This window comes from Littorina saxatilis, linkage group LG7, assembly GCF_037325665.1.
Source record: "Littorina saxatilis isolate snail1 linkage group LG7, US_GU_Lsax_2.0, whole genome shotgun sequence".
NCBI classification, from domain to species: Eukaryota; Metazoa; Mollusca; class Gastropoda; order Littorinimorpha; family Littorinidae; genus Littorina; species Littorina saxatilis.
In genome coordinates this window covers 50,772,247-50,790,530 of record NC_090251.1, presented here as the reverse complement: position 1 = coordinate 50,790,530, position 18,284 = coordinate 50,772,247, and the positions used below count along the sequence as shown (strand labels likewise).

Below are 18,284 nucleotides of genomic sequence, written 5' to 3'. Positions count from 1 at the left end.
TGAAGTCTTAGGTCACTTTTAGGTTACATTATTTCAATCCATGAACGCTGTTTTACACTTTGTTCTTCATCGGACAAAATTGACAAATCATCTATGCTGTGTCCAATTCGGCCAAGTTTCATTGTTTTTTTGTAAAGTGTTTATCGCCTCTACTCAGAATGAGTTGGGATCAGTGTGTGTGTTCGTGTTAGTGTGTATGTGTTAGTCAAAATGTTAGTAGCATTAGTGTTTGTGTGTGTGTATGTGTGTGTGTATGTGTTAGTCAAAATGTTAGTAGCATTAGTGTTTGTGTGTATGTGTGTGTGTATGTGTTAGTCAAAATGTTAGTAGCATTAGTGTTTGTGTGTATGTGTGTGTGTATGTGTTAGTCAAAATGTTAGTAGCATTAGTGTTTGTGTGTGTGTACGTGTTAGTGTGTATGTGTTAGTCAAAATGTTAGTAGCATTAGTGTGTGTGTGTGTGTTCGTGTTAGTGTGTATGTGTTAGTCAAAATGTTAGTAGCATTAGTGTTTGTGTGTGTGTGTATGTGTGTGTGAAGACACACACAAAAAGAGGAAGCTTACATCATAATCTATTTGTAATTTGCAGTTGGACACATGAGTGTTTATAAAATATTTTCATGATTTCAAAAAGTTTCTGTATTTATATGAAATAAACTTAGACATTTACCTTTCACATTTGTTGTTTTTATGTTTGTTTACATGCCTGAGGATTGTGTCTTTCTGTGTACTTTCACGATCTTTATGGAAAGCTTGTTAAACATGATTATGCCGGGTATAGATTTCTAAAAATGTGATTACATCTACTGTCTGTTCTGTACCCTCTGTGTTTGAGTGAGCATGTGTTGGTGCACACATGTGTGTGTGAGTGTGTGTAAAGTGTAAGTAAAGGTTTGGGCTCTCTGTGTAGAAGCCATTTTACACATCAGCCATCTTGTGCAGTATTTTTGTCTGAGAATCAATGCAGAGATTACACAACGAAGTGAGAGCACTGACTGCAGTGAAGCAAACATGTCTGGATACACACTTGCATGAGAACAGACACATCCACTCTGAAGAAGTCATAATATTAACAACTGAAAAAATTAAAACTGAAAACTGAACAAAATGTATTCACTTTTGTTTCATGAGGTTTCAACAGAAGAATACAATGAATTGGCATGGTCATGGACACACGTATAAATTCTTTACTTTTTTTTATCTAGATTACTGGCCATGTACAACAAAAAGGAACTGCACGATGATCGACTTCTCCCACGGACTGTGAATTAAGCCAACAACAGACATATATTTTGCAGGTGCCCCAACCCCTCCTCACCTCTAACCTAATGTTTCAACACATTCAAACACTCAAATGAAGTTAGCAATACAAAAAAAAACATGTAGCTTTATAGATTGTGAATGTACAAAGCTAAGCTCTTCAATCTCACGCTACCTTAGTCAGTGGCTGCACAAATGGGAGAGTTAGCTATGCTATGCTTTACATTGAGAGGAATGTCAACAACAAACATGATGCTACAAACGATACAAATGAGAGCCCTCTAATAGTAAAATTGACATTCATGATATTCATCCGCTGGGTCTTGACTGAAATACAAGCCATATAAAAAAAACACTCGTGTTGTAACCTCTCACACACTATATATTCTCTTTGACTGTACACACTAACATCATCTTTACCATATATTTATCTATACATTATGATTAAAATCAAAACACTATTAAATAACCTTGCTTATGACAACAAAGCTTACGAGTACGAGTCTAAAACACTCAAAATAGTAAACATTCCAACAACTTTTAAAAAAACTGCATGAAGTAAAAAATTATTATTGCACAGGACAGCTAATTCATTCTTTCAATACAAGCTCACATATGATGTTTACATGCGTATAAATAATAGACTCTACATACATGTATGGTTTCAAATTGAAACTATAGTTCATTTAGATTTTTTTTAAGCAAGAAAGGTTCGTTTTTGCAACATTTGATCACAGATTTGTTTGTTTGTTTGCTTAACGCCAGCCGACCACGAAGGGCCATATCAGGGCGGTGTTGCTTTGACATATAACGTGCGCCACACACAAGACAGAAGTCGCAGCACAGGCTTCATGTCTCACCCAGTCACATTATTCTGACACCGGACCAACCAGTCCTAGCACTAACCCCATAATGCCAGACGCCAGGCGGAGCAGCCACTAGATTGCCAATTTTAAAGTCTTAGGTATGACCCGGCCGGGGTTCGAACCCACGACCTCCCGATCACGGGGCGGACGCCTTACCACTAGGCCAACCGTGCCGGTTTTGATCCCAGATGAAACTATGCATTCACTACATGTACGTCAAGCTAGCGGTCTTTGAAGTGGATGGACATGCAATTGCGCAAATCACAAGAGACAATTAACAGAAAAGAACTACAGGATGCTTAGGCCAAAAAAAAAAATAGGTCTGTTTACGGTAACATAGGCCAAAAAAATAGGGTCGGTAGGTCGGGATTTTTTAAATTTTTTTTTATTCCCCCCAAAAAACCCATATTTTTACGTTATTTTGAAAAAAAAAACCAAAAGATTTTTTTTTTTTCCCCAAATGCCCAAAAAAAGTCTAGGGTCGCGCGAAAAAAATAGGGTCGGTCGGGTTACCGTAAACAGACCTTTTTTTTTTTTGGCCTTAACCTTCACCGTGCTTCCTGGGTTGTGTACGACCCAGAGCCTCACAAAAGTGTCTGTATCTCTAAAACTATTGGGAGTTCTTGATTGAGACTTCATGTAATTCTCAACACTATAGAACCTTCATATCAACCATGTTGTGGGTCGTGGACGACCCATATGGAATTAAAGAAGGCATTTTATGGTGATTATTCCTATTCGGATGGCGTGGGTTGTTTACGACCCATACTCCACAAAGAGGCGGTAAAAGAGTTTATCCCTATTCGGATGGTGTGGGATGTGTAAGACCCATACTTCTTACGTTGAATCCTTCTTTATAAAGTATGGGTCATACACGACCCACTTAGTCCAAAGCGTGATCCGGTGAAGGTTAACTGGGTTTACTTCTCTTTCTCTTCAATTTTCCCATCCATCAAGAGACAACTTGGTCAAAATACTGTCTAATGACAATTGTGTTTATGATAAAACATTCCAATAACTAACCTGTTTTGTTTTTAAATTTTAGAATGCTAGTGGTCTATATACGTTTCAGATTCTATTTCAAAAATTCTATTCAGAGCTGATGGGCATGTTTCCAATGGTAGGTCATGTTGCTGCGACTTCTGTAGGTTTTGCCGCACTCGGGGCAGGCATGCAGTCTGAGGTCTGTGTGAGTCAGTGCATGCTGTTTCAAGCTGCCCGACGTATAGAACGTCTTGTCACACTGAGTGCACGCGTACCTCTTGTCACCAAGATGACGCCGCTTGTGCTGCCACAGACTTGGGTGAGAATTGAAGCCCTTCTGACAAATGTTGCATTTGAATGGCCTAGTGTTGAGGTGTCGGCCATTTCTGTGATAGGTGAGGTATGTCAGCATGGCAAAGGACTGCCCACAAAACTCACAGGTGTACGGCTTCTCGTTAGTGTGAGTTCTGGTGTGCACTTCAAGCTCACGCCGCGTTGGAAATGATCTCTGACAGGTGGTGCATGGGAAATTCTCCGTGGAATGTTTCCGGCGCATGTGGTTCTCGTAGGAGCTTTGACAGTTTAAGGAAAGCTGACAAATGGGACAGTCTCTGGGTTTGCAGAAATGTTGATTCAGATCCTTTTTGATCTTGAAGCATTTCCCACAGTCAGCGCACTGATAGGGCGTTTCTGTGTTATGCTTTCTGCTCACGTGGTTGGATAGTTCACTTTTGCTTTTAAAGCGTGTTGCACAGTGAGGGCAAGGGAACGGCCTCCGATTGTCATGCACTCTCGCTATATGAGACCCCAGGCTGAACTTCTCCTTGAACCGCCTGGGACAGTGTGGGCATGCACACGGTCGGTCATCAGTTGCGCTGTCAATATCACTGTGCTTGATAAGAATATGTGCTGACAGGGTTCCCTTCAGTTTGAACTGAGCAGAGCAGTACACACACTGATGTGGTCTTTCACCAGCGTTGTTTCCATTACTGACATCAGCGTCCTCAGAGTGCTTGCTGAGGATGTGCTTGGTGAGGGTTCCTTTCAGGTTGAATCTGTCAGAGCAATGCTCACACTGATACGGCCTCTCATTGGTGTGTTTACTGCGGACATGATTAGACAGCTGCACTTTGGTTTTTAACCGAGCAGGGCAGTGGCTGCAAGGAAAACGTCTTTCATCGTTGTGCACAAACGACACATGATCTTTCATTGTTTTCTTGGTTTTGAACCGCAAGGAGCACTGAGAGCATGGAAACGGTCTGTTGTCAGAGTGAACAATGTCTTCATGCTTTCTCAGACTGTCTCTGTTTTTCAAAAACTTCCCACAAACTGAGCATTCAAACTGCATCTTGCTATTGCTACCGCTAGAAGGCTGAGTTGTCTTTTGAGTGGCAGTAGTCATATCGTCTTCAAACAGATCATCAGCTACTGCTTTCTCCTCGCTATCATTTGATGTGTCACTTGACTCTTCATCAGGGTCGGACTGAGCTGTTTCTAACACTGCAGGATCTGAGTCTTTGTTGGTAGCAATCCGAGTGCGCCCTGACCTACGACATGACTGCGCTAGGGAAAGTTTATGCACTCTTCTTTTGTGATCCTTGACATAACGAGCTGCTTTAAAGCTAGCACCACAAATATCACAATGGAAAGGTTTCTCCTTGCTTCTTTTGCTTACCTGGCGTTTCTTTGCTAACTTGGCTCTTTTTCCAACACCTTCTACATCGCCTTCAGTTTTGACTTCAGGTTCAACACACTGGTCTGACTCAACCATCTCATCGTCAGACGGTACTTCAGGTTTGATTTTCTCCTTGCCATGCCAAGGCCAGGGGTTTTCCACAACCATTTCAGATCCTATGTGCTGAACTGTACTGGCAGCTGGCTTTGTCTCTGTACTGGCTGTAATAGTGTCTGGATCAGTCGGTGCTTTTTCCCTGATGGCGCAATGTTCTGCTTGGTGCAATGCGTTGTCATGAAAATTCGTTTCCTGTGCCTTCCATTCTGCTGGAGGTTGGTCCTGATGCAGACACGAAGAGACTGACAGGTAGGCGCTGGCGCTGACAGGTTCAGACGGTACATGAAAGGTGAACATCACATGTGTCTTGACATGAACTGTCAGTTCTACATTATTCTCGTAGCTCACTTTACAGAAACCACACTGGAAAGGCTTGATAGTGGAATGTCTGTGAACATGGGTGACCAGCTCCATGTTTATGTCAAAGGTCACGCTGCACAGACCGCACTGGAAAGGCCGCTGGCTTTTGTGCAGAGCTGGCAAGTCACTGAGAGACTGGGCCTGTGAGTGTGAAGGGATGCCAGTGACAGGTGGGTGGTTGTGCACCTGTTCCATGCTGACTGTGTGCGTAGCCTGACCCATCCCTGAAGATGCTGATGCCATGATATCACCTGTAGATTGCTTTGAGCCAACTGCCCAGGAAAAACAAAAGGGAAAATTACACTTGTGTACAGAAGAACCGTCTTTTTACAATCTCCAATTCAAAATATATATGGCCTTAAGTCTGAAATGGTGTCCACAGCTGAAATAGCTGTGCAACCTTGGCTCTAACCTGATTTGTACATCAAAGAAAAATAAAATCCTTGTAAAGATTAATGAGACTTGTAAAAAAAAGTATGAAGTACACACCTAGAGAAACATTGTGTGCTCAGTTGTTGTTTTTAATGAAAATGTCGCCATTATCTGAAGTCAGCAGCACTACATTTTGGCCATTTTTTGTGACATGACCTTACCGCATATTGAAACATGGTCTACTCTGTCATACTTATGGGACAGAATGTCATGAATGACTTTTCACTGAGCCAGTAAAACTCAAATGTACCTTTGACAAAGCAAAGTTTTTGAATTTTGTCAGTGAGCCTGCAGAAAATGGGGAGACAAAATTTCACAGAAAGTTCATAACTATTTCCGTAAGACTTCATTTATGTTCACTGATCAGCTCTAAATAATAATTAAAGATTGAAACCTGATATATTTTTGTAAAAAAGTATTTTACAGTATGTTTTGCAGAGGTATAAAACATAAAAAGGGTTGTTTGACTTGTTTTTGCATGTTCAAAAGTAGTTTGAAGTTTACGTGCAGATTTTCTTGTGAAAAAAGAGTTATGAACTTTCCAACCTTTTGCCTTATAAAATGAGTAAATTGACTGGTTGGGGAACACCTAGCTTTGTAATGCATTTGGATCCACTAGCAGCAGTCACACTGAAAGTTTGCATCAAGTTCATTCATTGGTGTTTGAGTAATTGAGAAATAAACAAGAAGAGCAAACGCTCGATCGAGTCACTTTCGCAGTTCTGAATATTATATGAGGCATCAGATGGACAGGAAGAAATTGCTATTCACAACACAATGAGTCACGTTCACATAAAATTTGAGCCCGGTCACTTTTATAGTTTCCGAGAAAAGCCCAACGTTAAGTTGTGTGTTGCCGAACAGAAAAGGCTAGTTATCTCCCTTGTTTTTCTGATAACGTTCGTAAAAGGCTACAGATGTAAATACTTTGATGTAAAGAATAATCCTACAAAGTTTCAATCACATCCGATGAACTTTGTCAAAGATATAAAATGTCTAATTTTTCCTTTGACGCTGACCTGTGACCTTGAAAAAGGTCAAAGGTCAACGAAACCATCGTTAAAGTGTAGAGGTCATTGGAGGTCACGACTAAACAAAATATGAGCCCGATCGCTTTGATAGTTTCCGAGAAAAGTTCAACGTTAAGGTGGTGTCTACGGACGGCCGGCCAGCCGGACGGCCGGCCGGCCGGCCGGACAGACTAACACTGACCGATTACATAGAGTCACTTTTTCTCAAGTGACTCAAAAATTCTTGTGAGAAAGTTATGAACTTTCCTACTATCTCCACTGAGAGTGTTTTTTGTCCTTAAATGCTAGCCATGAAAGTTAAGGTTGTAGTGGAACAGCAATTTTGCATATAAAAGTACATTAGATTTAGATACTAAGCAATTTTTGTCACTAAAGTCAAGCAGTATGCTTTAGTTAGCCATTTTCTCTGTGTCTTGCGCACTATTTTTATGTGAGAGTTACTAACTCATGTCAAAACCCAAAATATATGTAAAATGACTATTTTCAGTTTCCAAATTACACTGTACCATGATTTTCATCACAAAAAGAATCTACTGGCTGCTGACTGTTTCTTTCTGAAGTACTTAGCCGTTTTGTCATGAAGTTCATAACTTCACATAACTCAAGCTCATTTTTCAAGGGCGTGTTTAAAATAATGCCTTGTTAATAGCAAAAGAGTACATTTGACTTTATCTGGACATTTTGTAAGAAGTTTTCTGAATATCAACCCTCAAAATTACATTTTGATAATTCCAGCATGAATCTGGGTTGACTGCACGGTGTACATAACTTCACATCAACTGACCCTCAGCCCCACGGTGTGAAGTTATGAACACATGCCATGAGTATGATTTATACACAATAATTAATTTACTGCACTAAATCACTACCTCAAATGATGTGCTGCTCTTCTCCAGAGTAGGCTGTTACAGTTTGATGTCATTTTTATTTTAATTTACCAGCAGATTTTAGTACGTAGTTTTTCAGTTAAATAAATGATGTGAAGTTATGAACACACAGTCAGCTGACATAAACACTAACTAAATAATGATTTCGGTAACAGTTTTCATGACTGAGTTTGGTTAAGTAAATCATTAAGTTGTTAAGAATTATTTGCAAGAGACTTTAGTTAGTTATTTTAGTATAAATGTGTGATTGATGTGAAGTTATGAACTTTCACAAGTTTCAAACAATTTGTTTTATTTTGGCAATTAAAATCTGATTTTGTAATATAAGTGCAGCTTTAGCCTATACTATAACTCTGTGTTCTCAGTTTGTCATTGTTTTGCAAATATATTATACAGTAACTGTACTAGAGACCAACATAACAAAAATTCTTGTGAAGTTATGCGCACGCTCACATTTTATGATTTTTGTTATCGTTTGTTTTCACAAATGTTTTACTTTTATTACTTAGTTGTATGTTGATTACAAAGAGTAGCTGGAGAGAAAATAAGATGACATATGCACTTTCTTACTTTGGTTTGAATTAGCCATAGTTTGTGATGTCACGGTGTGAAGTTATGAACTCCTAGGACATTCTAAAAAAACTTTCAGTTTCTGCCAACTCTTTTGAGTCAGACAAACATTTTGGTGTATTGAAATCCTTTTGATGGTACTTTTCAAGCACATTTTGCACAAAAACAGCAAAATTGTAGATTTAATGATAACTTATGCTAATATTTGCTGTGAAAAAATTGTGACAATATTAATTTCTATAAATAATACAGATAACCAAAAAATCTTCTCCACACTTCATCTTCAAAAATTACCTTCATGTTCCAGCTCACCTTTTTCAGATTAAAAAACAAAACAAATTGTTTCCTGCCTGTATAAATTAAATTTATTATACCAATAAAAGTAAATTATGTGAAGTTATGAACTTCCCATTAATGGAGTTCACATCTGCATCATGCGTGGCCAAAACAAGTTTAACTTGCTTGAAATGCAAAGTAATTTGCTGTAGCAATTTGCTCAGATGTCTAAAACAGACCCAATACATGATGTAGCAACAATGATTTAACAAGTCTAAATTTTGTGACAGTGTGAAGTTATGAACTCCTGCAAACTTTTAAACCTGAATCTGTGAAGTGATCAAACATGAGTTTTCTTAAATCATAGCTGTTCCTTGCGTATCTATGCTCTAAAATACATCTCTATTTTCAAAACAAAGAAAATGTTCATTTTTAAAATTGATTTTGTATGTCACAAAAATGGACACCTATTCTGACTTTGGGCCATATGTGAGAAAAGCAAGTCTTAAGAGACAGCATCTAAAAACAGAGGTATTAGTTTGCTTTTTGGCATTAAATGAATATATCTTATAGTTAATTAAAAATCGATCTAACTGGCATTTGCTTGTAAAGAGATCTGAAAACACGTAGTAGTACAACAATCATATTGATCCTGACAACATTCTCGAGCATAAATTCTTGAGATCAATGCAAAAATGTCAGTTAGCATTTTTACCTTCGACCGCATGCTGTGAATAATTGTTATAACATAACATAACATAACATAACATAAGTGGCCTGATAGGCTTTTGCCTGCTATGTATTTCAGCTAGTGATTTGAAATATCGTTGTTTATATTTGTGCGCTGCGTACGTCCTAGGACGATCTCAATTGAGTTAAATTTGTAGAGAACATAAATTGTCTCCAGTGCTTGTCAAGTAAGTTTTTGAACGTATTTAGTGTTCCTGCTGACATGCAATTGGAGTTAAGAAAAAAATAACCTTTCTTTCCTGCCACCATGGTTTACATGCCTGAGATAGAATGCTCTTATACTTATTTATTTGCCATCACACTTGAGCTCACACTGTCCACATCATTTTGAGCACCAAAGGTTTTGTTGTTCAATAGACCTTTTCGGTATCCGAGCAGTTCTCGCGAGACACGCTCTTTGTTATGCTTTGAACATCGTGAGAACTTCGAACCTTGGCTTGTGCAGCTCGCACGAGATCGCTGTACCGCATGCTTTGCTGTGCTCTGAAGTTTGCGAGAGATTACGAGAGCTTGGAATACCGATAGGGTCTATACAATATGTATACATGAATGTCAAAGAAATGCTCTTCATTGAAGTTTAAGCTAAAAGAAGTGTTGACTATGAATGATTTCCTTCAAAGAAAAATTAATTCCAAATGCAGGTATAATAGGACACTTTGTCTTGTATAGTCGTGCAGTCTCATTGCCGAGTTAATTGTTATCTTTTCATTACTCATTTACTGAACTTGCAATGAACAACTCGTACAGCTGTACGAATATATTCATTGGGCCAGGTACATGCAAAGACCTATAGATGCTATTGTTTACTCTTGTAAGATTTTTGCGCCATTCCAGATGCACAGTAAAATGCAATCATGGGGGAGGGGCTGTAAATCCCTCCTAGCTGTGGAAAACTGCACTGCCCCATAGCAAAAGCAACCGACGTAGCCTCAACAACTAGCACGGAAAACACGTTTATCAGCATTGCAGGATATGCTAAATGCGTGAACGTTTCTATGTTATCGTATGCATTCACCTTTTTGTCACTTACACAATCATAATGCAGCGTTGGAAAAGAAAAGTACAGCCAAAATATCTTTTCGTTGAAATTGCCTGTCTGCTAGACGGAAATGTCTTTTTATCTGAACTCACGTCTTAGAACAGAAAACTGGCGCAATAAGAACAAAAATGAGTGCACTGTGTGTGTGTGTGTGCGTGCGCATGTGTGTAGGTGTGTTCTCACTTTTCTTCCTGGGTAACACAGCGTTAAAACTGCAATTTCTCATGATGTTCAGTACAGAAGCAAAAAGTTTGTCCCATGCAGGCATCAGCCACTGCCACTAAAAGGTAACATCTTGAAACAACAAACCATTTTGGCTAGGATTTATTCAAATGAACAAATGAAATTGACAAATTTGTGTTGTATCTTTCATAAAGAAGTAAAACAAATAAATGAATTTAAAAGAAAGGTCTGAAAGTGAAACATTATAATAGTCTACAAATGTGTTTTTGTATGTTTGGACATGTATGTTAGGCCAAAAAAAAAATTTGTCTGTTTCTGGTCACCCGACCGACCCGAAATTTCGGCGCCGACCATAAACTTTTTTTTTCCAAACTCAAAAATTTTTTTTTTTGGGGGGGTGGTAAAGGACAGGGTGAGAAAATGAACAACAAAAACGTGTGAAAACGAAAGTCCGCTGACGATTTCAGTCTTTGTCACAGATTTGTAAATGTGTTGAGTGTCTTGTCTCTATGTATAGTGAATCCAGTCTCTTTGCGCGATTTTTAAAGTTAGTTTTATTGGTCTACATTTGGGGGTTAAAAAAAAAAAAAATCCCTACCTACCTACCCTATTTTTTTTTAGCCATGTTACCAGAAACAGACAATTTATTTTTTTGGCCTTATCAACTGCAAACTCTAAAGGCTTCGCTACAAGTTATTAAAGTGGTTCGTGATTAAAATGGTTAACACACTGCTTGGCCCATTTGTACGATGTACGTACTTAATAAAATCCCTGATTTGATGAGATATAACATTAACAAGTCGATCCACCAATTAAAAAAAACTGAACTTGAACGATTGTTTAAAATCAACTTGATGTGAACACACACACACACACACACACACATAGAGGTGCAGCATAAACACAAACCCTTCAGTTTTCATTATATATTATTGTAGGCACTTGAAACAAACAATTGCATGAACATTTTTTATTTGCTTTTTGTTTTTCTGTGCGCATTTCAATGACACGAACATCAACAATCAACAACAGAAATTAATTGAAATTTTTTTCTCAAATCAGCTCTAATTCATAGCAAAAAACAACAACCACAACAAAAAACAATCATTTTGATCATATGCAAATCAAAAAAATTGAATTAAAGCCATCTCAGTTGAACAACTTGAAATAGAACTGTAAGATGATTTATTGTCAGACAATAATTCCGCCAGAACTGTAACTAAATACATTTTTCAGGCGTGAAGTGAAATCAATACATTTCTGTGGGCATTACAAACTGAAACAGAACGCAATAGATTTTTCCAACTACACTAGTAAATTGTAAGCTGGCCAAAACCCTGCGGCCGATCGAGACAACGCTGATACATTGTCTTGGTAACACAAGCTTATCACTTACATGTAATTTGCATAAAAGAGGATTTATCAAATTTTGAGCTCGTTTTCAACCCAAACACAATATATATATATTTTTGGTTTCAGTAGATGATAAAGAATACAATGCAATCACTTGAAATCTGAAACACACACACATATGCATCCATACACCAACACTCGATCTTGTCTTGATTCCCAGTCTATATATTCTCAGTATCTGAAGACATTTAGGAAAAAAAAAGATAATACATGTACCATCAATTACCAACTAAAATGTGCAGAAAAGCATCTCTACAGTACATACCAAAGCAGATTTTTTTTTTAAAGGAGAGGATTGTCACATACACGCACATATAATTATATGCATGCATACACCACCACTCAATCTTGTCTTGAATCCCAGTCTATCTCGGTATCTGAAAACATTTAGTCAAAATTATTGTGGAAACAAATCATATTTCATTGCTCTCAACGAATATGTTCATTTATAAAATGAATTCAAATTACTTATTTTTTTCTAAGCTCTGAGGAAATGGCCTGAGCTTTAAGTTCAACTGCAAAAGCAAGAAAATAGAAAATAAAATGGTGGATAAAGAACAAAACATTAAATGAAAAAAATCTGAAATGGGTAATACAACTGTTCAACCTTCTTCAAACTACTGAACAATCACATCTGGTGGGAATGTTTCAAATGATATTTCAAACTGCTGTAGCTTCTGTAAGTCTTCTCACAAGCTATCACTGAGCAGACATAGGTTCTGAGCTCCGAGTGAGTCAAAGCATGCCTTCGCAACATATACATGTTGTAAAACTTCTTGTGACACTGAGTGCATGAGTATCGCTTGTCACCTATGTGACGACGCTTGTGCTGGGACAGACTGGAGTGGCAGTTAAACCCTCTCTGACAAAGATTGCATTTGTAGGGTCTGCTGTGAAAGTGCTTGCTGTTTTGATGGTAAGTCAGGTAAAGTCGCGCAGCAAATGACTTTCCGCAAAACTCACAGGTGTAGGGTTTCTCCTTGGTGTGTACTCTGGTGTGGATTACTAGCCGCTGCCGACATGAAAACGACCTCTCACAGACACTGCATTGGTATTTCCGTTCCGAATGTTTACTGTACATATGGTGCTCATAAGTACTATGATTGTTCAACGTGAGTTGACAGACAGGGCATTCCCTTGGTTTGCACAAGTGCTGGTTCAGATCTCTCTTGATCTTGAAACTTTTGCCACAATCAGCACACTTATGCAGCATCTCCGTACTGTGCTTTCTCCTCCTGCTTTGTAAGACTTTATGCACCCTCTTCTTGTGCTCTTTCATATAGCGTGCCACCCTAAAACTTTTACCACAAATATCACAATGGACAGGTTCTTCCTTGCTACTTTTGCTGACTTGAGGCTTGCTGACTAAATCTGCACACTGGACACCGATTTTATGCATCCTCTTCTGATGCTCTCTCATATAGCGTGCCACTCTAAAACTTTTATCACAAATACCACAACAGAAAGGTCTTTCCTCATTGCTTTTGTCGCCTTGATGCGTGCTGACAAAATCTGCACTTTGAACAACATGCTCAGTTTTAACTTCATAGTCATACTCCAAACACTGGTCTGATTCAACGTCTTCATCCTCTGACTGGGTTTCAATTCTAACATTCTTCTCGCCACGGTAGGGCCATGAGTTTTCACAGACCACTTCCGATCCAGTATGCTGAACTGTACTGCAAGTTGGCTTCATCTCTGTAATCGCTGATATGTTGCCCATGTCAGCAAGAACTTTTCCCTTGCCGAGGTCAGGTTCTGCTTGGTGAAATATGCTGCCTTGTCCTTGATAGGGTGTTTCTTCAGACTTCCATTCCACTGGACTTGGGTTTTCAGGCTGACACGAGGAGAATGACAGGTAGGCATTTGCACTTACAGGGTCCGAAGGTACATGGAATACAAACATTGCATGTGTCTTCACATGAAACATCAGATCTAAGCTATTCTCATAGCTCACTTTACAGACACCACACTGAAAGGGCTTGTTAAAAGAATGCCTGTGAACATGGGTGACCAGCTCCATGTTGATGTCAAAGGTCAAGCTGCACAGACCACACTGGAAGAGCTTCTGGTTCCTGATCGGCAACGGCAACGAATGATTGAGAGACTGCCTGTGTGACGGGAGGTGAGCAGTAGTGGATTGGTCCTGCCATGTCTCCATGCTGACTGTCTCCTACCTCTCGCCTACCGCTGGAGCTGCTGAGAGATGGTGAACCAGTTTAAAGATGCTGAAGCCATGGCAACATCCGGGAGATGGTTGTCAACCAGTAACCTACAAAACAGAGAAGAAGAAAAAATGTTGAGGCATATGAAGTCAATTAAGCCTTGCTGTTGGCACAGCTATACATGTATTTCCGTAGATTACATGAGGAGTTACATTACAATCCACATGTGTAACCAACACAGAGAGCAGAATTTTTTCAGTCACAAAAAAAATGTTCTCCATGCTGAATTTGTATGCACAATTGACTGGTTCAAGGGGGGATCTCATTATATAAGGAGTGGAAGTGTGTGTGTGTGTGTGTGTGTGTGTGTGTGTGTGTGCCCTAGTGTGTGTGTGTGTGGTTGTAGGAGGACGTGAATTAACAGTTACACTCCATGCAAGTGTCATCAGATACAAGACAATGGAATGGTCACATAGCAAATCGTCAAAAGACAGATGAGTGCACGCAGACCTTAATTTTGTTTTACTTGGGCGCACCAAACAGGGAGGATAGCAATACTGCCAATAGGATTGCCTCAGTAATCAAAAGAAGTAAAATGTCCCTGAATTTACACTGCTACAGTTCAACAAACGGACATGCAGTCTATTTTGAGAATGTTGCACCCTTTCGATCGCTAAGTAAGTTACCTGATACACCAAAAAAGCTTCAACTTTTACTTTCACTTTCATGCAGCCAGTACGATACGATCCTCCCCGACATAATGACCACTTACCCTGCGGCAACAATCAATCGATAAATGGAGCAATATCGTCTTGTGAAAAGTAATGATGGCAGTATACAAACCTTGGTCGCATTTTTTATCCTTGTTATGAAGTTCTTGTTGGTTCAACGTCACGTTAACTCTGCAGCTGTAACTTCTCGTCTGCTCAACGGCCAAACGAAAGTGTCTTATTAGCGTATTCTATGTCTTTAAGACTTAATACCAAAAACCTGCAAAACAATTGAGCCTTCTAGTCACGACTGAAAGAGAAGGGATTGAGTTTACCATGCGTGTCTTACTATCTGATTTTACACACACACACACACACACCCAATACTAAGACATTACACACACACACACACACACACACACACACACACACACACACACAAAATAAAAAGGGTCCTGCTAAGGCCAAAAAAAAAAATTGTCTGTTTAGGGTAACATGACCAAAAAAAGTAGGGTCGGTAGGTAGGTAGGTTTTTTTTTTTTTTTTTTTTTTTTTTTTTGTGTGTGTAAATGCTATGTTGGCTGAACATTCACTTCTTATATTTGATGAATACATGTTTCAAAACTAACGTATAAATAAAACAGAGAGAAAGGGAGAGAAAGAAACGTCAAATGTCTCTTTTTAGCATTTTTACCTCTTTTTTGTTCTTTTTTTTTTTTGAAATCAAAAAAAAGTTTTTGGGTCGGCGCCAAATCGATAGGGTCGGTCGGGTTACCCTAAACAGACAATTTTTTTTTTTTTTTGCCTAATTACCGTCAACTGCCGTTGTCACGATTTCATCTTACGCCTGTGTACATATTTCCCCTCGATCAAGGACTACTACAAGAAAGTGTGTAGTAGTCCTTGCCCTCGATATATACTCAAGACTGAAATGTTGTTTCCTGGTAAAATTAAGACGTGAAATTATTTATGGACGAAAAGCATATCAGTTTCTTGCATGTGAAGAAATTTGGTGGTGAAATGTAATAGATTTCACCCCCAAAATCGATTTATTCGAAAACGTTGACGGTAGTTGACGGTAATTAGCAGGACCGAATAAAAATAATAAAACGAACATCTGGAAATGTGCAGGTGCCAAGCTAGTGTTGATAGGGTCAGTTAGATACAGTGGAACCCCCAATTTTAATCGAAGTGGATTCACAGCGCGCGGCGCGTTGTGCAGCGTTGCGATTTACAACGCGCGGCGCTACGAGGAGCGCTGCGATTCACGACGCGCGATGTATTCTGCCAATACATTTCCTTCACAATCGCAAAGTTTACAACAGCTACATCTATCTGATCTATTTGAGAAATAAAACTGTCAATAAAACGAAAAACAGAGCTCCATTCTCTCTCTCTCACTCTTTCAACTGAATTCACCATATATCGCTGCGCCGATGTAAAAACGTGCCTACCTCTGCTGAACAATCCTCATTGCGGTCAATGCGCCTGCGCCAATCTTGGACTTACAAAATGCGACCCTTTGACCGATCGAACCATGGGTTAGGGTTCGGGTTAGGGTTAGGATTAGGGTTAGGATCGGTTAGGGTTAGGTTGTTCACGACCTGATTAATCTCCCCATGTTAGCGCATGCGCATTGACCGCAATGAGAAGGACTGTTCAGGCAGAGTTTTCCGAGTTCGTGACACCGGCCTTGAATACTTGGCAGTTATATCACTACATGTCATTGCAATGGCTTCTACTATATTCCCCCCGCGGGTTAGGGGGAAGAATTTACCCGATGCTCCCCAGCATGTCGTAGGAGGCGACTAACGGATTCTGTTTCTCCTTTTACCCTTGTTAGGTGTTTCTTGTATAGAATATAGTCAATGTTTGTAAAGATTTTGGTCAAGCAGTATGTAAGAGATGTTAAGTCCTTTGTATTGGAAACTTGCATTCTCCCAGTAAGGTCATATATTGTGCTACGTTGCGGGCCCCTGGAGCAATTTTTTGATTGGTGCTTTTGTGAACAAGAAACAATTAACAAGTGGCTCTATCCCATCTCCCCCCTTTCCCCTTCCTCCGTCGCGATATAACCTTGAATGGTTGAAAACGACGTTAAACACCAAATAAAGAAAGAAAGAAAGCTTCTACTATATGGAAAGGAGCTGAGTTTTTAAACTGGGATGACGTTTTTAAACAATTATCCGAGTACAGTGCCGCGGAACTGTTAATCGGTGTCACACCAGTTAACACTTCAGCAGCCATTTTGGAATTCGCGCATGCGCAGATCGTTTTTTCAGTGGGTTTTTTCCCGGTTGATTTGAACGCGTATATTCAGTCTGCAGAAAGTGCAATTTTTTAGTCTTGTAGCCCTGAAGTTGCTTTTGAGTGTCCAAAGAAAGAGTGTAAAATGTTGCTGATAATCATGCATGTACAAAAATAAAGCGCGTCAACAATCTGCGCTGGTGAGAGCAATAGCCGCGCTCTGGGAATCGCTGCGCTGCACAACGCGCCGCGCTCTGTGAATCGCCGCGCTGCACAGCGCGCCGCGCTCTGTGAATCGCTTGCCTATTTTAAATGTGGGCTTAAAACAAATCAGAGAAAAACATTGTAAAAGGTTTTAAAAGAGAAAGGAGTCTTAAAATGGAGGTAAATTAACAGACCTTATTTACCTGAATAACTGAACAATTTAAGTCTTTAAACAGGGAGAGAACTGAAAACAGAGTGGTCTTGAAGGGGGGGTTCTACTATACCAGTCAAATTATCATATCATATATATATACGGCCTGTAGGCTAGAAAGCCTTTTGCCTGCGATATGATGATTATTTGTAATAAAAACACCGTCTTCGTTTTATTTAATAAGTGTACAGCATTCATTTCTGGCATGCTTTCGTTTGAAAAATGTGTAAAAGTTCAAATCGACCTCAAACATTATTTGTTTGCAATATCTTTCCAGGGAATTTTTGAAAATATTAAGTGTTCTTGATGTGACTATATTAGACAGTACATTATTCCATTAAACTAACTCTGTTAGTGAAGAAATGTGTATAGACATTAGTGTGAACAGTTATCTTTGCAAGTTTATATGGATGGCCTCTGGTGTTGGTTAAAATCCCGGGGTTCGTCGTGTCTTTTTTAATAAAGAAGTTACAGCAGCAGAGTAGTGCAAATCATGGGTAATCTTAAAAACTTCGATCATATCTCCTCTTACTCTTCTGAATTCCAAACTTGATAAATTCAACAATTTTAACCTTTCACTGTAACTGAAATTGTTCATGCCAATAATTCTCTTACTGTAACGTCTCTGAAAATGTTCTATAAGTGCCACTTTCTTTATTTGGTGTTTAACGTCGTTTTCAACCACGAAGGTTATATATCGCGACGGAGGGAAGGGGGGAGATGGGATAGAGCCACTTGTGAATTGTTTCTTGTTCACAAAAGCACTAATCAAAACTTTGCTCCAGGGGCTTGCAACGTAGTACAATATATTACCTTACTGGGAGAATGCAAGTTTCCAGTACAAAGGACTTAACATTTCTTACATACTGCTTGACTAAAATCTTTACAAAAATTGACTATATTCT

The 18,284-nt window shown here is 39.1% G+C and overlaps 2 protein-coding genes across 2 annotated transcripts; both read right to left on the bottom strand.

The window, feature by feature from the left end:
* Positions 1-1,118: 1,118 nt before the first annotated feature.
* On the bottom strand, positions 1,119-10,324 carry LOC138971737 (zinc finger protein 37 homolog). The gene is made up of 2 exons (XM_070344533.1): positions 10,238-10,324; positions 1,119-5,533 (listed from the first exon to the last, which is right to left on the bottom strand). Exon 2 carries the CDS (start codon positions 5,502-5,504, stop codon positions 3,219-3,221), a length of 2,286 nt encoding a protein of 761 aa, XP_070200634.1. The 5' UTR covers positions 5,505-5,533; positions 10,238-10,324; the 3' UTR covers positions 1,119-3,218.
* A 1,007-nt stretch (positions 10,325-11,331) lies between these two features.
* Positions 11,332-15,050, bottom strand: LOC138971738 (zinc finger protein 252-like). The gene is made up of 2 exons (XM_070344534.1): positions 14,851-15,050; positions 11,332-14,114 (listed from the first exon to the last, which is right to left on the bottom strand). The coding sequence occupies exon 2, from the start codon at positions 14,001-14,003 to the stop codon at positions 12,471-12,473; it is 1,533 nt and encodes a 510-aa protein (XP_070200635.1). The 5' UTR covers positions 14,004-14,114; positions 14,851-15,050; the 3' UTR covers positions 11,332-12,470.
* Positions 15,051-18,284: the final 3,234 nt, after the last annotated feature.

Excerpts from the sequence above, each read along its gene's own strand:
- LOC138971737 (XM_070344533.1), bottom strand. The coding sequence starts at position 5,504 with ATGGCATCAGCATCTTCAGGGATGGGTCAGGCTACGCACACAGTCAGC.
- LOC138971738 (XM_070344534.1), bottom strand. The coding sequence starts at position 14,003 with ATGGAGACATGGCAGGACCAATCCACTACTGCTCACCTCCCGTCACAC.